The sequence below is a fragment of the Dama dama genome, chromosome 19, assembly GCF_033118175.1.
Source record: "Dama dama isolate Ldn47 chromosome 19, ASM3311817v1, whole genome shotgun sequence".
NCBI lineage: Eukaryota > Metazoa > Chordata > Mammalia > Artiodactyla > Cervidae > Dama > Dama dama.
In genome coordinates this window covers 34151592-34174434 of record NC_083699.1, presented here as the reverse complement: position 1 = coordinate 34174434, position 22843 = coordinate 34151592, and the positions used below count along the sequence as shown (strand labels likewise).

At 45.6% G+C, this 22843-nt stretch overlaps 1 protein-coding gene across 1 annotated transcript; it reads right to left on the bottom strand.

Annotated features, from left to right (window-relative positions):
- Positions 1-20658: 20658 nt before the first annotated feature.
- Positions 20659-21851, bottom strand: SOX2 (SRY-box transcription factor 2). Its single transcript, XM_061167889.1, has one exon. It carries the CDS (start codon positions 21843-21845, stop codon positions 20883-20885), a length of 963 nt encoding a protein of 320 aa, XP_061023872.1. The 5' UTR covers positions 21846-21851; the 3' UTR covers positions 20659-20882.
- Between the last annotated feature and the right edge of the window lie 992 nt (positions 21852-22843).

Genomic DNA, 22843 nt, shown 5'->3' with positions numbered 1-22843 from the left:
AAACATGAATTCTCTATGTAAGATATGATTTCTTATATGATTTATCTGTAAACTTAAGGCTTCAGTTTCCATTATCAATCACAGCCCACCTAGGTGGCTGATTTAGCTATTAAAGTTTGAGTTCACAGTTGAAGCCACTCTTCCACTTTCTCCAAGTTGAATTCTGATTTCTGCATGTAAATACCACACAGCATTTGAATTTAGGGTCTTCTTGTTAAACTGAAGGCGTTTCCCATTTCCTTGAGCTCTATAAATAAACTGCATTGTCACATAATCGATAGGAAAAACTCAGCTGTCACAGATCCTAAGCAACTCCTTGCCACAGAAATAACACGATCTGGCATTTCTGAATTTGAAAAATATGCTGTTTGGATGACATGAGACCAGAACTACCCAGACGGTTTAAATGTCGTGGTCTCTATGATTGGCTATGGATGGACCTGATGAGATAGTTCACATAGTCCTCTCTCCTGGTTAGAGACCAGGTGCTCCTTTTTTTCTTCTGTTATCCAGTAGTATAAGAACATTGGGATCTGGGATTCAAAGCTATTTCTAACCTCATCTAAGTTTGTCTGCTCTCATAGAGTTTATGAGAGAATTTTAAATCAAGCATTTTCCTCCCTGAGCCAATGAGCAATTCAGATGTGGATTTTGGAGTTGAAATCTGAAACTAAATGTTCAACAACTTCAACACCCATCCTTTGAAGTCCTACATCATTCCATCAATGTGATCAGGATTTCTGCAGTATATAAATCTTTCGGCTCAAAAGTAACTGAATGGTATCTGATCATAAGTAGCAGGAACCCATAATCTCTCTTTCTCTGCCTCAAAGTTGCTGTCTCTAGTTGCATTTTTGGCTTTCTACAATCTGCCATGTACAAATGCTGCCATATCATATGAGAACATGAAGAAGATGTAATTCTTATCTATATTTTCTCCCCTTTTATCTTAGATAAAGTACTTTCAACTCAATGACTTCTTTCACCACTGGCAGTGTTTTTAAAGTGGTACTGGGTGGACCTACTGTGGAATCTACGCCACTTGATAGATTAAATTATGTGATTAAAAGGTTAATTTATCTCACAAGAACCTTGCTAAGAAACCTCATGACCTTGACATACTATTTGCATACCCTTCTGTACTTGGAATCCTTTACACACCAAAGGTGAAAGGTAATTTCATTCATAGATTTGCTCTGTCAATGAAATGATGTATTAAATAGTACAGCTACCCTTAGCCTACTTAGACCCACTGCTACAAAGCAGAGTACTAGATCAGACAGTAGCAAGCTAGGTTAGACAAATGCAGTTTATAAATTCAAAGCATGAAGCCGTAAAATTTGTCTTTTCTAAAACTAAAGCTATTGGAGCCCGCATTTCCCACATCTACCACGGCTAAGATCTTTGCGGTAAACTAAGAAACACCACCTCTAATTAGTTCATTTGTCATCAGAGAACCACTGCATCAAGCCAGGTATTTTGCTCCTATTCAACTCTAGCAGAAAATGGGACAACGTGGGCTATTATAAAAAGCTCAGCATTCAGTGCCAACATTTCAAATTGGCTTCATTTTACAAGTTCTCAGAAACCCCCAACTCATTCAGACTATGTCTTGGCAAACTTGCCCCAGCCCCAAACAGGACTGTTAACACAGTAGAGTTTATCCATTATCATAGTTCACAGGCTTCTCCATAGCTGCAAGTTGACATTTGGAACCTGTGACATGCAGACGGGATGAAAATCCATCCAGCAACCAAGTCCCTTATTTCCGAAGTAACTGCCATGGGTAAGTGGGGGCAAGGCCAGAGCAGGGCGGGAGAGAAAAAGAAATAGCCACAAAATAACCAGGCTGGGAGTAACTGAGTTCTGATCAAGGACATTCAGGTAACTGATGAAACAAGATCTCTTCTTGGATACTTGCTCAGTGTGTGAAATTATCTTACTCACGATTATGAGAAATGACTGATCCCATCCCAGCCTATTTAGAAATCTTATCCTTGATTCTTGAGACATAAATCACATGAAGTCAATATCACAAATTTGAGGATTTGCCTGAATTCTTTAATCGCACAGTGCAGAGATATGACACACACAGAGATACAGATGTACTAGACAACCTCAGTGTATATATGGCTCTGAAACTTTTAAGTTGTTCATTCTTCTCTCTATAATTTCATATAGAGAAATTTCATATATAATTTCAGACACACCCCCTCCACCCCCACCACCACACAGAAAATATTTCTTTCCTTTACTGTCTACAATCTAAATTTAAGAGCACACAAATCATGAGCTGGAGGTAACAGATCTATTTATGAAATACTTCTCTTTTCCTACCCAGGCATCCACCCCAAGGGACTGAGTGATGCATGGTGCTACTCAACTAGGTCTGAGAGAAAAGGTGGGGGTTGAAGAGCATCTTCACCATTGCAGTGTTCTGGCCGCACCTGTTTTCCCAGGCAGTTCCGTGAACTCACTCTAAGCTCAATTTTACAAACATACTATCTGGGTCTCCACTTATCTGTTAAAATGGTTCAGGGTGTTTGCCAGGAGTATTGTGCCACCATTGCTGGCACATTTGTCTCTTCTGTCTAATGTCTGTCATTACACAAAGCATTCTAAAAAGCTCATTTTCAACTCTGAAAAATATACTCTTACTAGAGAAGTCATTACATTAGCATAACAAGCACAAAGTTCCAAGTGGTAATTTGGTTATAGATCTCAAATCCTTCCTCTTCCATCAGATTGGTGTTGCGGTATGAGGTTGCCCTGCGGCCAGCCACTAGGATCCAAGTCAGTGGATCCCCTGCTGGAGGGAAGTTCTTCTGACCTGAACCGTTTGTCCTCAGGAACTCAAAGTGAGGTAAAAGTTTCAAGTGTCAGCTGCCCTGGTTGGGACATTTCTTACAGATGCCTCCATTTCTTTTTTCCTTCCTCTTTCCGTACACTTCTTTCCTTGACCACCCAAAAAATGTCTTAAATGATATTCTTCCACAGGTGTCTCACTGGACATGGGCAGATATCGGTCCTGCTCTCACATGCAACACAAACACTATTCGGTCCTTTTGTTGGGGGCGGGGTTTGGGAATCCGACCTCAGCATGCCCTGCCAATTGTGGCCTTGTAGATTAGCTGAGACTCTGCTGAGGCCCGGATGGCAGCGGTGGTGGCAAGGGTCAGCAAGGTTGAGATGTATTCAGATGTTAATTTACACCTGAAAAGGCTGAATGCAGTTACCCACATGGGGGGTGACTGGAGTTTCTCATGAATGCTGGCCTTGAGTGTTTCCTTGAGAAATGTGAAAGTTGAAATGGAGGGGAAAGTTGTCTAAAAGTTACGGCCCGGGAGCAGGAAGAAGGGTGGGGAGTAGGGACAGTCTTGATGAATTAAAGGGAATTTATTTAGCCACTGGTTATAACTCTATGTTCAACTTTTCCTTTTTAGCATAGTTTTAAGGTACAAGGGGGCAGGTGGTAATTCCCTGTTTACTAAATATTTGGAGATTGTCTATCAAATCCAGAAACACTGACATGGAAGGAAGGATGAGAGATTAGCCTCGTCTCTCTTCCGTCATCAGGATGGGTGTCCTTGTTTTGCTGTCTTTCTGTTTAACAACTGCTACCTACCTTTCTTAGTGGAATTCCAAAGTACTTTGAGTACTTGGAAAGAAATCCATGAGTACTTTGAAAGAAAGAAAAACCGACTACATTCCAATACTGCCTTTAACCTCAAACATAGTAAAGGGTTCATTCAGACCCCAGGACCACACTGAGGCATTAATTAGGCTGATGAAATCCATCGAAATGTATGAATTCAGCATAATCAAGTTTCTACCGCAGACTATCGTTAAGGAATACGTGAGCAGCTGGGAGAATAGAAAGTACTGTTAGAGTTAAGTCATGCATGTAATTGAGTATATTTAACATAACCATTTTAATGATCAGTGATTAAAAGTGCATCTTACTTAAATGGTATATCCTCTGCAATTTGTTCATATCAACTTGATAATATTCTCAAAAGGAAAAAATAGGGATACACATTTCTAAACAAGATCTTTTTTGAGTTTGGGGTGGGGGGAAAGCAGGAAAGTGAACTGGAAAAAAAAAAAGTGGGTTTTGCATGCAAACAGCCACACGGGTGCGATATAAATTAATCACTGTTTTGGGTATTTTCTGTGCTCAGTTCAAAGTATTAGGAATATACTCAGGTGAGTTTTTTCATCCCTCCAGAAGAATATAATTTCTTCTTTCTCTGTCTGACAAGATTTTTTTTTAAGAGTCAGAGAGAGGGGTCTGCTCAAATCCTGATTTTAAAAGCTTTTCTTAGGAACCTGAGAAGTTCACCTTTCCAATTCCACTTCCCACCTGTGGGGTTGGCTGATCTTAGTGGAACTCACCTCCGTGGAAATGGCATTGGGAAGGAGAGAGATGCCCCTGGATATGGCCATCTAGGGCCACAGACAGGAGAAGCTCTCAGAGGGAAATGAGCTGTTCAAATCAGCTAGTGGCCTGAGTCTAAACTCCATGCCCTTGGAGGCAGACTCTGCTCTGCTCTGGTCACTCAGACCTGGCCAGATAAATGAGGTCATTGTGGAGCCACTCGCAAGTCAGCCCAAAGCTTTTTGCTGTAGTTTCTCAGCTTTTGCGCTCAAAACATGCAAATCACTGATTACCTGGGAAAAAAGAGCTGGATCTAAATCTATAGCTAGAAGTGGGCACATCCCACAACATCTACACATCTACGCAGGCACTATAAAAGTGAGGGTTTAAGAGAGGGGATGCAGTTGTCCCAGCTCCCAAAAGTTGCCTCACAGGACTTTTTTGCTCCCTTCACCCCTGCCCCCACTCCCATAAAGAGGTCAGTCTATTCTCCCGCTCAAAATAGGGTTTGAAGAGTGGCACATCTTGAATGTCTAGGAGTTGTACCTCGACTTTTTACAAACCTGAAGCAGGACAAAGGGAGACACAGGCACCTAAAACTATGCTGGGGCAAACGATCTGCTTGCTATAAACAAACCAAAAATATATTAAGGGGAAATTTATTTGAAGTCCTCCTTTCATCCAGTAGCATGTCTTCCTTGGCTTGGAGGGACAGCTCTTGAGAAATCAGGGCTCTCAGGGAGCTCTCCCGCACCCAGTGTATAGTCTATAAATATCGTGGAAGAGTCATGCCAGGGGTAGTCCATGCAAGAGAATCTGGAGTCTTGAAAGCATCTTTTTCTTCTGGCTATGGTGGCACTTAAATGATAATGCGGGCAATGGAGCTAGGAGATTTATATCTTTTGGAAAGTAGGGCGAGCCAGATGGTAATAGCGTCATTAACACACAAACTTGGGATGTGCAAGTGAAGCTTGAAATTGGGAAAGAGATCGGGAGAACAAAGGGGGCTGCTGTTGAAAGGCTACCCCTCTTCTGCCGGCCAAAGCTAAGAGCCTCGTGGTTCTGGGGTCTGCTCCTGCCCAGAGCTGATAATAAACGACAGCTTTCCTCCTCCCCTGTTGTGACTTAGAAAGCACCAAGAAAACTTTTGCAATAGGCAAATGTGGCACTTATTTATGTGTAACCCTTTGTAGTCTGAAATGGCAGGAATGGGCCTTTAATTCAACTGCAACTCCCACCCTCCACCCCCTACCCTAGTTTGATAAGCTCTTGCAATTGTTGACATTTATTTTATGGAATCAAAGTGCCGCTTGTTGCATGTTTCAGACAAAAGTTCATTTTCCTCCCCTTATATAAACACTCAAAGTAAATATTAAAGGCTGAACAGGCACTACCTTTTTCATTTGGGTGATGGGGGTTGGTGTGAAGGTGTTGGTGGCAGGTTAAACTACAGTTTTAGTTTTGGAAAGCCTTAATGTTTAAGCTAAACTCCCACCTGCTCAAAGAGATACAACTCAGAGAGAATACAGAGAACATACTAAGACAAGATTAACAATGCCATTAATAATAATAATGCATGTCTATAATAAACACCCACACAAACATCTGTAAACAGGCAGGGCAGTTTGTAACAAAATTAATGACTTCGTTCTCATATATATGATATATATATAGTATATATATATATAAAAGCAGCAAAGGTAAACGGCCATTAAGTATTGAATAGCTTGAGTGATGCCTGTTAGCGACTCAAAGTTGACAACGTCTAAGCCAAAATCGAACGTTTTTGGGGTTTTTTTTCTTCTTAAAAAAAAAAAAAAAAAATACTGGAGCTCTTTAAAAGCCCGAAGGACTTACCCTCAAGGCATTATTCCGAGAAAAACTGAGACTGGCCGTTCGTCACAGGCAATTGTGAAGGGTTTCAAAGGGCCGATCAAACGATCGCCAGAGTAATCTACATTCAAGTCCGGATGGTGGTGTTACTGCACACACCTGCGGGGTGTTTGCTGTCCGTGTCCCTCGCCGAGCTACAAATCATCATTAAAGCGAGCTGCTTAAGCTTCTTCCCAGCTTCTAGACAAGAGTTACTTGGGACAGTTCACTTTGATATTGCTACAGCTCGCAATTGACAAGCACGCTATTTTGGAGCTCAAACCCGGGCCCACACCCTAGTTCGCGCGCAGCAAAGTAAGGAGGGTGATGCGGTGCGGATAAGGCGGGTGTGTGTGTGTGTGTGTGTGTGTGTGTATGTGTGTGTGTGTGTGTGTGTGTGTGTGTGTGTGTGTGTGAGCACATTGTAAAAGTTTGTTTCTCCAATTTCCTGAGCAGGCGTGCCACAAAAATGTATGGGAAACCAGGTGAGAAGCACCTGAAACCTGCCTCGAGTTTTCGACTGAGGGTCTTCCAAAACGTCACTATCTTTGCCACAACTTTTAACCGACTCAGAGAACAGATAGTTCTCACAACCTCAGTTTCTCTCCTTTCCTGTCTGACATACACACGACTCGGGCCAGCACACTCCCTCGAGTGCAAGATAACATTATTTTCTCGATCAGGACCGGGGATCTACTTTGAAACTTTCACTTTTGATTCATTCGTTTGGGATTATATCCTCCCTTTCTTTGCGACTCCGCCCTCTCTTGCCCTCACCTTGAGATAGACAGAGAGAGAGGAGAAAAAAATCTGGAGTTGGGTAAAAAGAAAGGGACGTGGGGGTCGGACAGTTGGAGCTCGGGAAAAAGCAGGAAGGTCGGTTTGTGTCTGCTGCCTGCCTGGGTGTCTGCGAGCTCTGCAATCCGTGTGCACACCATTTGGGGCGGGGGGAAATAACCGCTTGCCGGTGATGCCAAAAAAATCAAGCAAGACTCAGAGCGAATGTATCAATAGACCAATTTTCTGCTCCCACCGCGAGCTTTTTCATTTCAACCCTGAGAGGAGGCGTCTGCGCAGCGCAAGACGCAACAGCACGGTAGCGTCGCGAAAAAGAGGGCGCTAGACACGGGAGGCGCAAATATGGAAATTAACTCATTAGGAAGGGGTGTGGTTACGGCGAAGCCCCCTCCTCCATCCCTTCCTTTTCTCCCTTGCTGCCACCGTCCCAGCTTGCTAAATATGAGATTACAAACAAACAAATAAAGCAGAAGCTGACTACGCAGTCCCAGATCAAACACGCTCCAGATAATGCGCTTCACTCAGCGCTGCGGCCAGACCTACGGCGCAGCGCGGGCCCCTAACGCCCTCGCGGGGCTTCTGCGCCCGCTCCGCGCCAGCCCGGCGTCCGCGGCTCTGAAAGCCTGGGCCCGCGGCGGCGTTTCGAAGGCACAGCACGTGGCCTTGGCGCCCCGTTTGGTATAACTTTTAAAACATCAGACAAACGCTTGCACCAATATAGTAACCCTTCAAGGGCTTCTGCTGATCTCAGCGGTCCTGCCCTGATGCTGCACGGAGGGAGTGTGGTGGTGTTCTCTTTGGGAGAAAAAAGACCCCAAACTAGAAACTAGCATACCAGAGTACCTGGCCAAGGGGGCTTCCCCTGTGGCCCGGCACCCCGAGCTGGGAGGCTTGAGGTGGGGGCGGAGGGGTAGTCGGTGTTGAGAAAGGCTGGGGCCAGGCTTGGGCGTCGGGTCGATTCGAGCGTTTAAGACCCGGGTTGAGATATCAACCAGAGACCAGGTACCCAAGAGTGAAGGCGAGGGTTGGAAACCCTAGGCTGCTCAATTCTGTGTCGAAATAAAATGTTTGGGAGGGGGTGGGGGCAGGATAAGAAAGAAACAAAATGCAAAACCTCTTACATCCCCCTCCCCAGCCGCCCTTCCCCCACGTCCTCAAAGCCGACTTCTGCGGAGGGCTGGGGTGGAGGGGAGGAAACTTGTGCTTTTATGGTTTTTCTTTCTGCGTGGCCCGCCTCCCCGGCCCTGCTCCCTGCCCGGCGCTCCCCCAGCTGCGGGCCCCTTGGAGGAAGGCCGCCCAGTCCCCTCGTCTCCCGCTGCCTGCAGGCCACCGAGCCTCAAAGCGCGCATTGTCCAGCGGGGGCGGGGAGGCCAGCGGGCCCCTGGAGAAGAATAACACTGCGCCCAAGTCCTGTTAGGGAAAGTTTCCTAATGCACTCCTTGTGGTAAAATACACTTTTAACAGGGCGGGGTGGGATGGGGGAATAACTTTTGAAAAATTCATGGCCTTCTCTCACTTTCTCAACTCTTTCCTTTGTCACTTTTTCGGTTCTCAGAAAGGGGGAGAGTGGACCGGAAAAAAATTGGAAGAAGGGCCGAAAATGTGAACATGACTCTAGAACCATCGATGTGACGGTTTTAAAATGCGGGTGGGAAGAGAAGGGTGGGGTGTCTCCACTCAGGTCTGGGCGAGGACAGCTGCACAGTCGGTACGCCGGGGGAGAGGGGAGAGGGGCCCCGAGGGCGCGTGTGCGGGCGAAGCATTTCGCACCTCTTGTTTATCTTAGAAGCGAGGCGGGTGGGCAGGAGGGAGGCGAATTGTTCTTCCTCCCGACAGGCAGTAGAAGTTGAATAAAATGGAGAGGCGGGCACACGCAAAAAACAAAACCTGCTGTAGGCTCGGAGTCTCTCTCCTTGACCCGAACTGCAAATGGTGAAGGTTCCCCACTTGCAAAAAACTCCAAAGTCTTAAGACCCCCAGGGACAGCGGTCCTCCTGAGTCTGCAAGAGCCGCGACAGAGAACCGTTAGAATTGAGCTTTGGGAGCAAATGTGACTCATCTCTCATTCGGGCCACGAGGGCCCATCCTTCCAAGCGTTGCCATCTGCATTTGAGGGGTCTCTGGCTTTCATCTGCTCTTGGAGGCATTAGCAAAATAATGACTCGTACCTCTTGCAAAACCCTACCTGAAAAAGTATATTCCAAGACACTGCGTTGGTGAAGCCGTTTTAAAAATCAAATCAAAACAAAATAAGACTTTTAAAAAGCCCTGAGTCGGTGCTCTCCGTGTCCAACAACCAAAGTAACCGAAGGGGCGCATTAGTGGTTGTGGCTCCTCGGGAGCTGCGCTAATTTGGTATGTGGACTCAATGCCTTAATGCTAAACCGGCAATATAAAGGGCTGAAGAGCAAGCCCGATAAAAGCTCTAATTGCTACTGGAAGATTTGGGTGGTTGCTAGGATCTGAGGACCACCACCACCACCACAAAAACCTCCAATAGAGTGTTTGGGCTGAGTGCATTGGGGGGTGGGGGTAGAGTGTCTACGGCGAGTAGTGCCCACATCTGCTGGAACTTCCATATCTAAGCTGTTCATTTACGGGAGCCAACTTATGAAATCTCCACAATTAGATCTTCATTGTTCTTCCTCCACAACACTGTCTAGAAAGAAAAGGTCTTCTCGGTCGGGGCCAATCCAACGAAGCGTTTGACGTTATTAAATAATAAAGCGATTGTGATTTACATTGTTGTTCAGAAAAAAAGGCCAATTATCCACTGTTATGTTGCCATAAAGATCATATTAACTCGAATTAGTAATCAAACAATATGCGAGCGTTTAAAAAAGTACAGCCGAACTGGGTGACAGCTACCGCGACGTCTTCACTTTCACCAGCGAACCCACCCGCGCCGGCAGCCGGAGCGATAGAGGCAGTCGCCGCAGACCCGAAAGGAGGGAGAGAGCAGCAAAGTGGTGATTAACGGTCTCCAGTGTTAATTATTCTCAATTAATCCCAAACAGTGCAGACCTTCCCTAGTTCTCTGGGAGTTCCCTGGTTTGGGATGCTCTGAAAATTCCTCTTTTCTGGGAGGGGTTTATAAGAAATCGGGAAGAGGCAATCTCAGGGCAAGTGTACCTGTGAGCAATGAAGGTGTGTGTACGGGGGTTGCGTGAGGTGTGTGCGCGGGAGGTTCGCTGCCTTTCCCAGAGCCTAGAGTGCAACCGGAGGCGGGGGCCTGGGGCGGGTAAGGCCCGCAGCATCCTTACACCCCTAGTGGATCTTTGCGTCTTCTCTACTCAAATCACTCTGTCTCGCCCTCTATTATTAGGTTTATAACTCTTTGCCCACTTAAATTTGTGCAGCCAACCAAGGAAATCTAAATAGGTTTGAGTCGCCCCTTGGGTACAGAATGGAGGCTTTAATAAGAAAGATTAATTGTGGGTGTGTACCTGCCGGAAGACGCGGCAGTTATCAAGTGGTGGCGGGCAACGGGTCGAGGGGAGGGAGATGCCTTTCCTCCGAGGCCAAGACTTTAGTAGGCGCCGTAGGCATACTTATCGCAGGGCGTCGGCAACTCGTTGCAGTCCCAAGCCAAGGGCGCCACGGAGATGGTAAGATACATCTCTTCTGTGTTATTTGAGGTTTTAGAGAACTTGGTCCTTATTTACCCTGCTCACCAAATCCTGGGACTCCCGACTCCTTGCCTCCACGCCGTAGGCGAGTGTTGGGTAAGGCTGTGACTTCGGCCCTGAGAGGTCTGCCTATTCCCGCCCCCACCCCACTGAACAATGTTCAGGCGAATGATAAAGGTTTTGCTCCAAGGGCTGGAAAGTTGATATTTTTGTTGCCGCGATTAAAAATGTATACGGTTACATGGTTTTTAAATAAGCAAACAGGGGAGCAATTTTCCTCGGCGCGATGCTTCAGCAAGTCCGGGCACAGAGGGAAATCAGCCAGTGGCAGGGCCATGGAATCTGGCCCCGCGCGGCGGCGGTGCTGGGGGAACCTTCCTGGTCCGCAGAGTCCTTTCCTCGCCCCTCCCTCTTTCCACCAAACGCTCGGATCCCAGATTAAGCAGTGCGGGGGAGTGGGGGGGTTGAGGTTGGGGGCGGAGAAGAGTAGGAACCGCGTGGGGGTGGTGGCAAGAAGGGATGGACGAGAAAAATTTCTCTAGTAGCGAACCCTCCTTGAATAATTCCATTTAAAACTTGAGGCACCAAGGCCTGAGTTTAAACAAATGTAAAAATGAAATCTTCAGAAGGTCCGGCCCTTCAGCGGCAGGGCAGCCAAAGGGTGGTCGCATCTTTGTCGAGAGTTTTGGAACAGTTGCTGTCTTTCCTAACCCCCTTCTCTATCTCCCAGTAAAACCAATTCAAAAGGAGACAGACTCCACTCCACCAGATTAATGTCCGTTCATTTGCAGGATTAACCCTCTTACGAAGCATAATAAAATACTAGAGGTTCTTTTTAAATTTAAATAAACACCCCAAATTCGTGCCGTCTCTCCTTTCCTGTTTAGTCTCTCTCTCCAGACATCAGAAAACAGCGTCTTGGAACCTAGTGAATCTTAGAAGAACTTTTAACTCAGAGTTTTCAGATCATCTGGGGGTGGGGGGTGCGATGGCTGTTGTGAGCATGGATATTGGGAGAGAGTGGAGAGACCAGCTTAACTTTAAAAATCTATGGCTATACGTTTTGATTTGGAACTCTCGATTAAAAATCTATTTGTTCCTCCCAGGGCTCAGCGGATTTCAATGTTGGTCATGGAGCCACAAAAATGTTCATTAAAGGAACCTAACCAAGGCTACTGTATGGCCACTTTGTGAACTCAGAACTATGGATGGGGGGAAAAGTATGAAAGTGTGAGTTGATGTCACGCTGGCTGTCAGTGTGTGGTCTATTGTGGAGAATGGTGCTTTTTGACTGAACAGAGGGAGCCCCCCCTCTCCCCCTTCCCCAGCTCTACTGCACCTGCACTGGATGAGGGAGTCTCTGCCATTCAGCCCATCACAGATTGTTCAAACAGAAGACATCTCTGACAGCACTCAATTCATTACATTTCTTCCTGCTTTTCAAACCAACACACACACACAAAATGAGTATTGCCAGCCAGTGACAGCCAAAAAAAAATCTTAAAATACTTTATATGCAGCTAATTTGGAAGCTCACACAACTAACCATGAAATATTTTGTATCCTTAACGTGTAAGGCTTCTTGAGAAAAGATTACCTGGTTTTTCCTATTGAAAACATACCTCCATATTTTACACCAGCATAGTAAGTTTGCAAAAAGACACTGCAGCATGGCTCATGGAGAAGTTTTAATGGGAATGAAAGTAGAAATTTGCAAAAGAGAAAAGCCCCTGATTTATCTTACAGAAGGGTGGCTGGAAATGCATTCATAATTTATGCTGGTGAACCAACTTGCTAATAGAGGTGAGGTACCCAAGAGCCAGGGGTGGGCAGTGAGCAAAGTGAGAGAGGGTAGTAAGGGAGGCATCCAGGCTGAAGTGTGAGTTAAACATTTAAATCAATTTTCTAACAATGAAGTCTTCCTCCCATATGCTCAGGTTTATTTTGCCATCTTAGACTCCAAGATGTTTTTGCACCATTTTACAAAGCTGATGAGAGAGTGTTTAGAAAGCTGATGAGAGAGTGTTAGTCTAGTTTAACAGAAGTTGGAATAAACAAACTCTCACAAGGCAAACTTGAGTTTATGAGATTTTCCTTGGAGGTGGGAGTAAGGGGGAAGCAAAGAAAGGGAAAAGGACTTTGAGCAGAAGGAAGCACAACTTTGCCAGTTAGTATTTCAGACTGATTAAACTGTAATATTATGCAATAACCCAGAATTGAGTTACATGTAATCGTCAAATCAACCTGGATGTAAGTTGATACTAAACTGACTGTATGTGAAATATTGGCTAATTCTCAGTAAATCATTAGTCTAACCAATATAAGGCCCTGCAGTCCTTCCTGTTGCAAGGGCATTCAATGAATTACATTGGGTTATAAATAAAACTTGAGAGATGCAGAGGTGCTTTCACCTAACACATAATTTTATCCATTTCATACGGAGTGCACAGACCAAATGTCATTCTTATCTACAGTGTAAATCACTGTTCCAAGGAGTTCTCTCAGCAATACTTTTTTGATTCTAAAAAAAGATTATTACAAGCTACACAAATTATTAGGGATGGAGAAGGAAAGGGAAAGTGGAAATGGCATAGCAATGGGAAGCCAGAAGCAACTGTCCTAATCACCTCTCCATATTGGAACCAGAAAACTTTTGGGAGTCCAGTTCGCCAACCACCAGTGAAACTTATGCAGCGCCAAATAAAATAAGGATGTGGTGTACTTTGTAAAGGCGTTTAGTGTAATTTTTTTATTACCTCAAAACACACGTAAATCAAAATAACTCATTCAGACCTCACAACAAACTCTAGTTAGCAAATCAAAAATCTATAAATATTGTTCTTTACATATATGTAAATGGATAAATATATATTTATATAAATATATAAAGTGCCAAGGTGATGGAGATGGTTGTCCTGTGCCTGACTGTATGTGTAGTGAAGACTCTGCTATTGCTGTGTTTGGTTGTGCTGAGGGGGAGAGCCTCTGAGACTTCAAAAGCTGGAGCTGGGTGCTGGGGAAAGGGGCCAGCTCCCCTGGCCTCGCCCTGTGTTCGGATGGTCCTTTCTGGGACGCTCAAACGAATCATCTCATCCGGAGGCCCTGCAGACCCTGACGTCACGACGTGGGGGTGGGGGCGCAGTCCTGCTACTGGTCTGGCCGCCAGCGATAAGAACCCTCGGGAAGAATTTGCCGCTCCTTTTAATACAGTAATTATTTTTTCTGCCTTTTATGGGTGGGGGCGGCTCCTGCCAGGAATGTCTGTATCCCTCCCTTCAGAAAGATGCCCAGGGGTGGCAAGTTTGCAGGATAACTTCGTAGGCGAACCCTAAAGCCAGGAAGGGCACTGGAAAAGGAAGAAGGGTGGTCCGAACAAGGCTAATTTCATCGCCCAAGACCAGCAAGCAGAGGAAGAACCCAAATGTCTGTATTGATCTCTGGAGTCTAAATGAGACTATTTTGCCTTCCCTATCACCCTCCCTATCACCATTGGGCAGTAAGAAAAGTAATAGCTATCAGTTCTGTTTAGCGTCAGTGACTTTGTACTCATCTTTTGCGGGGTAACTATATATTATCCCTATTTTGTAAACGGGAAAGAGAGATCTGCATCCTCCCATTCCCACCTACTCTGATCCTGGCGGGGGGGGGGGGGGGGGCGGCAATATTCCCGGGATCCACATAGCTCTTGTAGCAACCCACAGCCATGTCTATCCGCAGCCTCTGGCATTGGGAAGGACTAAGATCAAGATAACTCATGCTGAGCCTCAGCGCCAAAGAGGAACAAACAACTCTTTAAAAATAAGGGTCTGGGTTAAGAGGCAAGAGGAAGGCAGAACTTGAGTCAGTGAGCCTCTGATTTGGGAAGTCTAGAGCCGTCTTTGGCGTCACGATGTCAACGTGGAGAGGCCTGGGGTACAGGAGCTAGAACACTCTGGAGGGGCGAGAGCTCTCAACACCTCGGGAGACTGCAAACTTGCCCGACGCGGGCATGGTCCAGGGCCTAGAGAGGAAATCGGGCAGTTTGGGCAGGGTCCGCGCGGAGAGAACTCGAGCCCCACGCAGCACCTTCTCAGGGAGCCGGATGGGGGCCGTGGCCACGGCGGCGGTGACGTCAGGGCCCCGGCCCGGCGCTTGGCGGTCTCAGCTTCCATCTGCCCGCGCATCCGCTCCCAGCGCTGGGCGCGGCGCGCTTCCTGGGGCAGACGGGTGGGAGGCCCGCGCGCTCACAGCCCCGAGTCGCGCCCCGCACAGAAGCACGGGGCGGGAGGCAGAAGATAGATCAAAGCGCTGAAATCTTTACTAATATTGTACATTTCATCTGTACATAAAGGCAGACGGGGGTAATGAAACGAGTGACTCCTTGGAGCTTTTACATCACCTGGCACTTCTTTGCAAAGTAGAGCAAGCCTCTCAAGTCCAAAATCCCAAAAGTAACAAATATCTTTACATCCTGAAAAAAGAGGATGTCCTATTTGCTTTTGAACAGAAACTGAGTGCACCGCTCAAGAAATATGAAATACTACCGTTACACCAAAATATAAAATAAAATCCCTCGGACCCGCATACAGAAAGGGAGCTCTCTGCCATGGGAAATCTTGGCCTTGTCTTAGGAACGCACTCTCCCAAAGAGAAGTCTGTTAGTTAAAATAAGAAAGTCAAATCTATAATTTCCTAAAGGCCACATAAACAAAACATAAACAATTGAAAACAAAAATTGTAAAACTGGACAGCATCGTCAGAAGGGAGTGATGTTACAACGTCTCTCTGGGTGATATCAGAGGTCATATTTCCAGGAAAGTTTTTAAATAGAAAATAACTATGAAAGACACTAAACCAATTCTCTAGTTTGGGCAATTTCCTTATCTTTGGAAAGCTCTTTCCACATTTGCTTACTCTGCAACTCTGGAAGCCGTTTCCCTTTGGACTTTAACCCATATTTTCATAGTAAAGGTCAAGAGATTCTCCCTCTTCTCCTGTCTTTAAGGGATTCACCTCATCGAGGAGGTCCCTAAGGAAATCCATCCAGCCATCTTCCAAATTCGGTCAAAAAAAAAAAAAAGCAACGAAAATAAATCAATCAACCCTACCCCCAATCTCACTTGTAGTTGTCCTGAAAACAGCCTTTGCTCTGAGAGCAAGGAAAGGCAGTATAAAAAACAGTGAGATGCAAATTATTTTAAGGCAATATTGGGGGTGGGGGCGTGGAAAGGAAGTTCAGGAAAATGTTAACTCAGACCTCTGCTAAAGCTCATGGCAAAGGAAATTCCTTCCACAAAGCAAAATATAAGAAAGAGCCTGTTTTGGAAAATTCTCCAAAAGAAAGAAATAAAAGCAGGGGGGAAGGATGTTTAAAAATCTTTTAATTACAACAAATAAATTAATTAACAATGCCAGATATCAGGCAATCAAACCACAATCAAACTTCAATCTCAGGGCAGTTAGCTATAAACTGTTAGCAGTTGAAAAGTAAACCTTGTGCACACAAAGGCACTGTTTAATTTTCTTCTTGTAAGAGTTCTAAATGAAGACCCCATCACTATGCAGTTAAACGGTATTTCTTGTCCCTCTGAGGTGCTGATCAGATTTTATAATGTGAGAAAAGTGGCAGCTCAAAACCCGTCAATGAAGCACCCACAACAAAAGTTCTGAAAAGCTGAATGAATTGGGTTTGTAATTACTGCATCCCGTTCCCCCACCCCTTGCAGCTTATCTCTTATTCATTCACCTTATATTATTGTCAAAGAATCTTACTCTCAAAATCATCCTCTTCCCATTTTACCTGGGGTCTCAGAGGAACTTATGACAGGGCAGAAATGGAACATTCACCCCCCACTACACCTGGAAATGTTCAGATCCAATAGGTAGAGAGGGGAGGAGGGATTATCTTGTACCCCAATTTACTGTGAGACTACTGGAACTCAGTACTCAATCTACGGAGTCTTCCATTTTAAAACCTGAATTTTACTGGCAAATGGGAATCTGTACCCTTTCTAAATTCAGAGCCTGCTTGAGTTTCTGCAATCCTGTGACATCTCCACTTAGAAAAGGCAAAGGTTATAAATAAATCTCCCCCCTCTCTCCAAATTGCAAGGCCCTAAAAGACTGTGCCAGACATGATGCAGAAATTAAGACAACTTATTATATCCTTGTTTTTTTCCTTTGAAATCTAAAACCAGTAAATAAAATAGAAAAAGAGACTATAATCCCTTCCCCCTCAATACACATACACATACTCCCAGTCCAGGAAAAGGTTTTATGAAAAAGTCAGCTTTAGAATGCCACGGCTCTGTGTGTATTTCAATTCAAGGCACTGCTGATGGAGAAGATTCTCCTGAGATTTCCTACTGTAAGAATGTGTCGGTTCTAGAAATAAGTACAGCTATTACAACCAAATCTACTAGCAGACTAAATAATTAATTGAAGCGTTGCTCTTTGACCCTTGAAAAGTCCAGTAGGGACACGTTTATAGTAATAATACTTCCGAATGAGCCCTTGTCAAATATTCATTTAGTGGTTAATGTGAGCCATTTTCCCCTGGGACCATCTGTAATACCGGCTTCCCAGCATTGGCAAGAAACCTTGCTAATCTACTACAGCTCAGCAAAATACTTTAACATTCTTTATTTAAAGTATGGGAGGGGATGCAGGGAGAGAAAAAAATTGCAGAGGGAACAAACTATAATCTCATCCTTCTGCCATTTCTGTTCTGTGTATAAGGTTAGCAAAACATTAAATTCACCCCTTTCACTGCAAATTGAATGGTTTTAGTAAGCAGGATGATATCCCAAGGAAGGAACTGAACACTCAACAACTTTAGCATTGGGAGATAATCATCTCTAGGCAAGCTTATGGGTTTACCCCATTCTTGGAAATCATGTTATAATTAAAATATAATATGTTCAATATCGATCTAGCCATGAAACTACACATTTTGGGGAACCATTTAACCCAATCCAATGAGTGATGAAATATGCATCATTTTCTTCAAATGCAGTTTATCAAAAGAATTTACATTTGCAAACAAAATGTTTTTCCATTCATTGGTTAGGACATATGGAGGGTTAGAAGGGAGAATGCGAGTACTCTCCTTTCATGCAGACAGTAACAGTCATTCAAAACTAGTTCAACTTCCCACAATATCACTCTCTTGCCTCTTGCAAAATATTTGAATTTGAGCATTTTGCCAGTAAGTTGTTTTCTTTTTTAGACGGATCCTGTGGGGCTTTTTAAACTGGAAGGTTAATGCAGTGCAATTACTCCAAACCCCAATACATATTTCTAATATATCTTTTTTTTTTTTCAAATATATACACTATATAGTTGATTGGCTCAAATTCCGGGAATATTCTCCCCACCCCCCAGCAAGATCATTTGGATCTTTATTCAAAGTTTCTTTTATTCGTATGTGTGAGCAAGAACTGGCGAATGTGCTCATTACCACGTGAATAATCTGTATATGCATTACAATGGCTGGCCAGGCCAGGGGAAATTCTTTTAGAGTCTCTGCATTAATTAGGGGGGGAAATGCCTCACTTAGAATTGGGAACTGGCATAATAATTGTCTCTCCCAGTACAATATTACCCTAAAAGTGAGGATTAAAAAAGGAATAAAATAAAAAACCAACACATAAAGCAATCCATATGAAATAAAAAGAGAAAATATGAGGATATCCCCAGCTGAGCCCAGAACTAACATTAACAACACCACGAGAGAGAAATACTTTCTTGGAAAACGAGAAGATGCAAACCAATGGGATGAACTAATTTGGTGGCTGCAGCCGATACTTTACTCAAGGGTGAAAGGCGCAGCTGGATTCCAACTTCTCCAAAGTTGTGGCAAGTTCACACAACAAGCCCTTGAAATTGTAGGAAGGAAACCCACGCTCCTAATGCAGGACTCTAGGTTCCTGGTCCCCTTCGGTAGGGGAAGATGAGCGACGTAAGTAGTGAATAAAAAAAGTCCCCGAGTCGGTCTTAGATTCTCTGACTGCGCCAAAGCGCGCGGGTCCGCTGCGAAGCAGAAACATCGCTAATTCAAAGACCGTGGCGATTCCCCAACTTTTCCGCTCCCACTGAGGATAACTACAGTCTTTCTTTACCTTTCCTAGGGCAAAAGAAAACAACAAATCCAATCTTGTTTCTCCACCCCTTTTCCCCTCCCCCTACTTCTCTACTACTCTAGTAAAACATGTTTAACAGATCAAAAGCACAATCATCTCTAAATGTGATTAGACCGGACAAAGTAAAATATCTACCTCAGAGTTGATTGTTTTCTTCTTTAATATGGCTGTTGCCTGGCTTCTCTTTTGCTTGTTATCAGCTGCAGAGATTATCCGATTTGGGGCTACAGGCTTGGACCCGCGCTGTCAATTTAAGAAATGGAATTCGTGGAGGGAGAGAGAGGAAAAAAGAAAATAAATAATAATAATAAATAGCTGTGATAAGTCGGGGAGTTTTTGCAAGACGCTCTTTGCTTTCCCTCGTCCCTAAACAGGAAAATGTAGAGAAGAAAGTTTATGAAGTGATGGAACAAAGAAGCAAACCACTTGTTTCTTCTCAGACAATAGCAGGGCCAGAGTAATCCAAACACCCACCCAGCAGATGAGCACTTTGCTTGTCTAGTTTGCAATTATTCCTATACAAGAAGCATCATTTCCCCCTATAACCACGTTTCCAAAGGGCCATTGTGCTGTGAAGAAAACGAAAACAAAACCAGCCAACCTGGTTCTGATTTGGCTCAATACCCCATCTGCTAAGCTACATGAAATTTTTCAGAATTGACTCCTTTCTGGCAACAAGTGGCAAAAATCAGTTTAAGTCCCCATCATGCTTATTCATGCTGCTTAGAAAAGAAGGGGGTGGATTTACAATATATGTCCCTAGTTTCTGTTTTGGAAATGACAGAAGCATTTCCATTTTTTCGAGAGTACTTATTCAATTAATCATCCAGCCATTTATTTGTTGCTGTTAACATTTGCTCATGCTACTGGACTAGAATACCAAGGTCTCAGGTACTCTGCTTTCTTGGCTGAGCACAGTCTATTCCCCGAGGAGCTGGGTTATAATCACAATGTTATCCAAATAAATGAAAGACTCAAGCATAATTTCAGTGTCCATATTTCAAAAATTTATTTATCTCAAACTGTGCATAATGGAGTAAAAACTTAAGTTGAAAATGTACCTGTTATAAGGATGGTATTAGTTCAAATATATACATGGATTCTCGGCAGACTGATTCAATAATACAGAGCCGAATCTTTAAAATACAACTACGGAAACTAAAAGTGGGAAAACCTTAAAATATCACAATAAATTTACAGAAATATTACAAACCATAAGAAAATATTTCAAACACAGTAATTTCATGTTGGTTTTTTATCTGAACAAAATGGAAAGTTGGGAAACAAAAAAAGCTATTATAAATTACCAACGATGTCAACCTGCATGGCCATTTTTGCTTTTAACAGTTAAGTTAAAAAAATTTAGTACAATCTAAAACTTTTGCCCCTTTAGAGACCACGGAGATGGTTTTGCCAGTACTTATTCTAATTTTTTCCTTTTGTACAATTTTTAAACAATTAAAATGCCCAATCTGATTAATTTTCTTCTTTGCACTTTTGCAACTGTCCTAAATTTCAGCTGCAGAATCAAAATTCAGCAAGAAGCCTCTCCTTGAAAAATATTGGCAAATTCTCAGCTTATAAACAATGGACATTTTGATTGCCATGTTTATCTCGATAAATACTGTACAAAAGTTGCTTGCAAATATTAAAACATTTTTTTTTCGTCGCTTGGAGACTAGCTCTAAATATTATTGGTAAAGACTTTTGCAAACTTTCTGCAAAGCTCCTACCGTATCACTAGAACTTTTAAAAAGTTTTGCGTAGTTTTCTTTCCTCCAGATCTATACAAGGTCCATTCCCTCACCCTCCCCACCTCGCCCACCTCAGGTTTTCTCTGTACAAAAATAGTCCCCCCAAAAGAAGTCCAGGATCTCTCATAAAAGTTTTCTTGCCGGCATCGCGGTTTTTGCCTGACTGTGGATGGGATTGGCGCTTTCTTTGCAGCTGTCATTTGCTGTGGATGATTTTATTTTATTTTTTTAGCGTACCGGGTTTTTCTCCATGCTGTTTCTTGCTCTCCTCCATTTCCCTCTTTTTCTTTGCAAATGTCTCCCCCGCCCCCTCCAGTTCACCGTCCGGCCCTCACATGTGCGAGAGGGGCAGTGTGCCGTTAATGGCCGTGCCGGGCACCGGGCCACTCTGGTAGTGCTGGGACATGTGAAGTCTGCTTGGGGCGGCGGGCTCCGGCACCTCGGCGCCGGGGAGGTACATGCTGATCATGTCCCGGAGGTCCCCGGCTTGGCAGGGCGCCCTGGAGTGGGAAGAAGAGGTAACCACGGGGGGGCTGGAGCTGGCCTCGGACTTCACCACCGAGCCCATGGAGCCAAGCGCCATGCCGGGGGTGCCCTGCTGAGAATAGGACATGCTGTAGGTGGGCGAGCCGTTCATGTAGGTCTGCGAGCTGGTCATGGAGTTGTACTGCAGAGCGCTCACGTCGTAGCGGTGCATGGGCTGCATCTGAGCGGCGCCGTGCGCGTTGAGGCCCGGGTGCTGCGGGTAGCCCAGCTGGTCCTGCATCATGCTGTAGCTGCCGTTGCTCCAGCCGTTCATGTGCGCGTAGCTGTCCATGCGCTGGTTCACGCCCGCGCCGAGGCCGGCGCCCACCCCGACCCCGCTCGCCATGCTGTTGCCGCCCGGGGCGAGAAGCCCTCCCGGCAGTGTGTACTTATCCTTCTTCATGAGCGTCTTGGTTTTCCGCCGGGGCCGGTATTTATAATCCGGGTGCTCCTTCATGTGCAGCGCTCGCAGCCGCTTGGCCTCGTCGATGAACGGCCGCTTCTCCGTCTCCGACAAAAGTTTCCACTCGGCGCCCAAGCGCTTGCTGATCTCCGAGTTGTGCATCTTAGGGTTCTCTTGGGCCATCTTGCGCCGCTGCCCGCGGGACCACACCATGAAGGCGTTCATGGGCCGCTTGACGCGGTCCGGGCTGTTCTTCTGGTTGCCGCCTGCCGCCGCCGCGGTGGAGTTGCCGCCGCCGCCGCCGCCGCCCCCCGAAGTTTGCTGCGGGCCCGGCGGCTTCAGCTCCGTCTCCATCATGTTGTACATGCGGGCGCTGTGCGCGGGCCCGGCCCGCCGGCGGCCGCCGACCCTCGGCCCGGCCGGGACTTTGGGGGGCCCGCGGGCGGGGGGGAGAGGAGGAGGGGAGGCGGGCGGGGGTGTCGGGAGCGCAGGGCTCCGCGAGGAAAATCAGGCGAAGAATAATTTGGGGGAAGAAAAGAAAGAGAGAGGCAAACTGGAATCAGGATCAAAAAAGCGCTTCCCTCCTCTTCTGGCCGATCCAGCCGCCGCCGATGATTGTTATTATTATTTTTTGGAAAGGCTTAAGCCTGGGGCTCAAACTTCTCTCCCTTTCTTTCTCTCTCTTCTTCTTTCTCTCAGTCCTAGTCTTAAAGAGGCAGCAAACTACTTTCCCCCTTTTGCAAACACTCTCTTCTCTGCCTTGACAACTCCTGATACTTTTTTGAACAAGTTAATAGACAACCATCCATGTGACGGGGGCTGTCAGGGAATAAATGGGTTTCCAGCGACCAATCAGCGCGCGGCGGCTCCTCCACTCGAGCCCAGCCTCGCCGGCGGGTTTTGCATGAAAGGGGGCGGGGCCTGCCGCGCCGCCGGCCGCGCTGGGGAGGCAGGGGGGAGGGAGGGGGAGGCGGCTCCCACAGCCTGCCTGCCAGCCACTGAGAAACCTTTGTATCCCCTCTCGCAGCAACAGGTCACACCACACGCCTTTTCGGAGGAAGTGGGTAAACAGCCCTAAGACTACGATATTTTCTTCTTTAAACTTACTCTTGAATTTACTCCTTTGCTGCGGGCTGCTGGAATGAGGAGGGGGGCGCGAGAAGCTGATGTGGGTGGGGGCAGGGCAGAGAAGGTGGCTCAGTGAGACTGTCCCACCAGTATTTCGGGAAGCCAGCCTTGCTGGAGTTGGTGTGTCATTGTTCTCCCGCTCCTCCGCACACTTTCCCCAACTCCAGCCGCTCCAGCGCTTCTCCCTAAGCTGGCTTCTCCGCTCGCCCGGCTCGCTCCACGGGTACGGACACTCA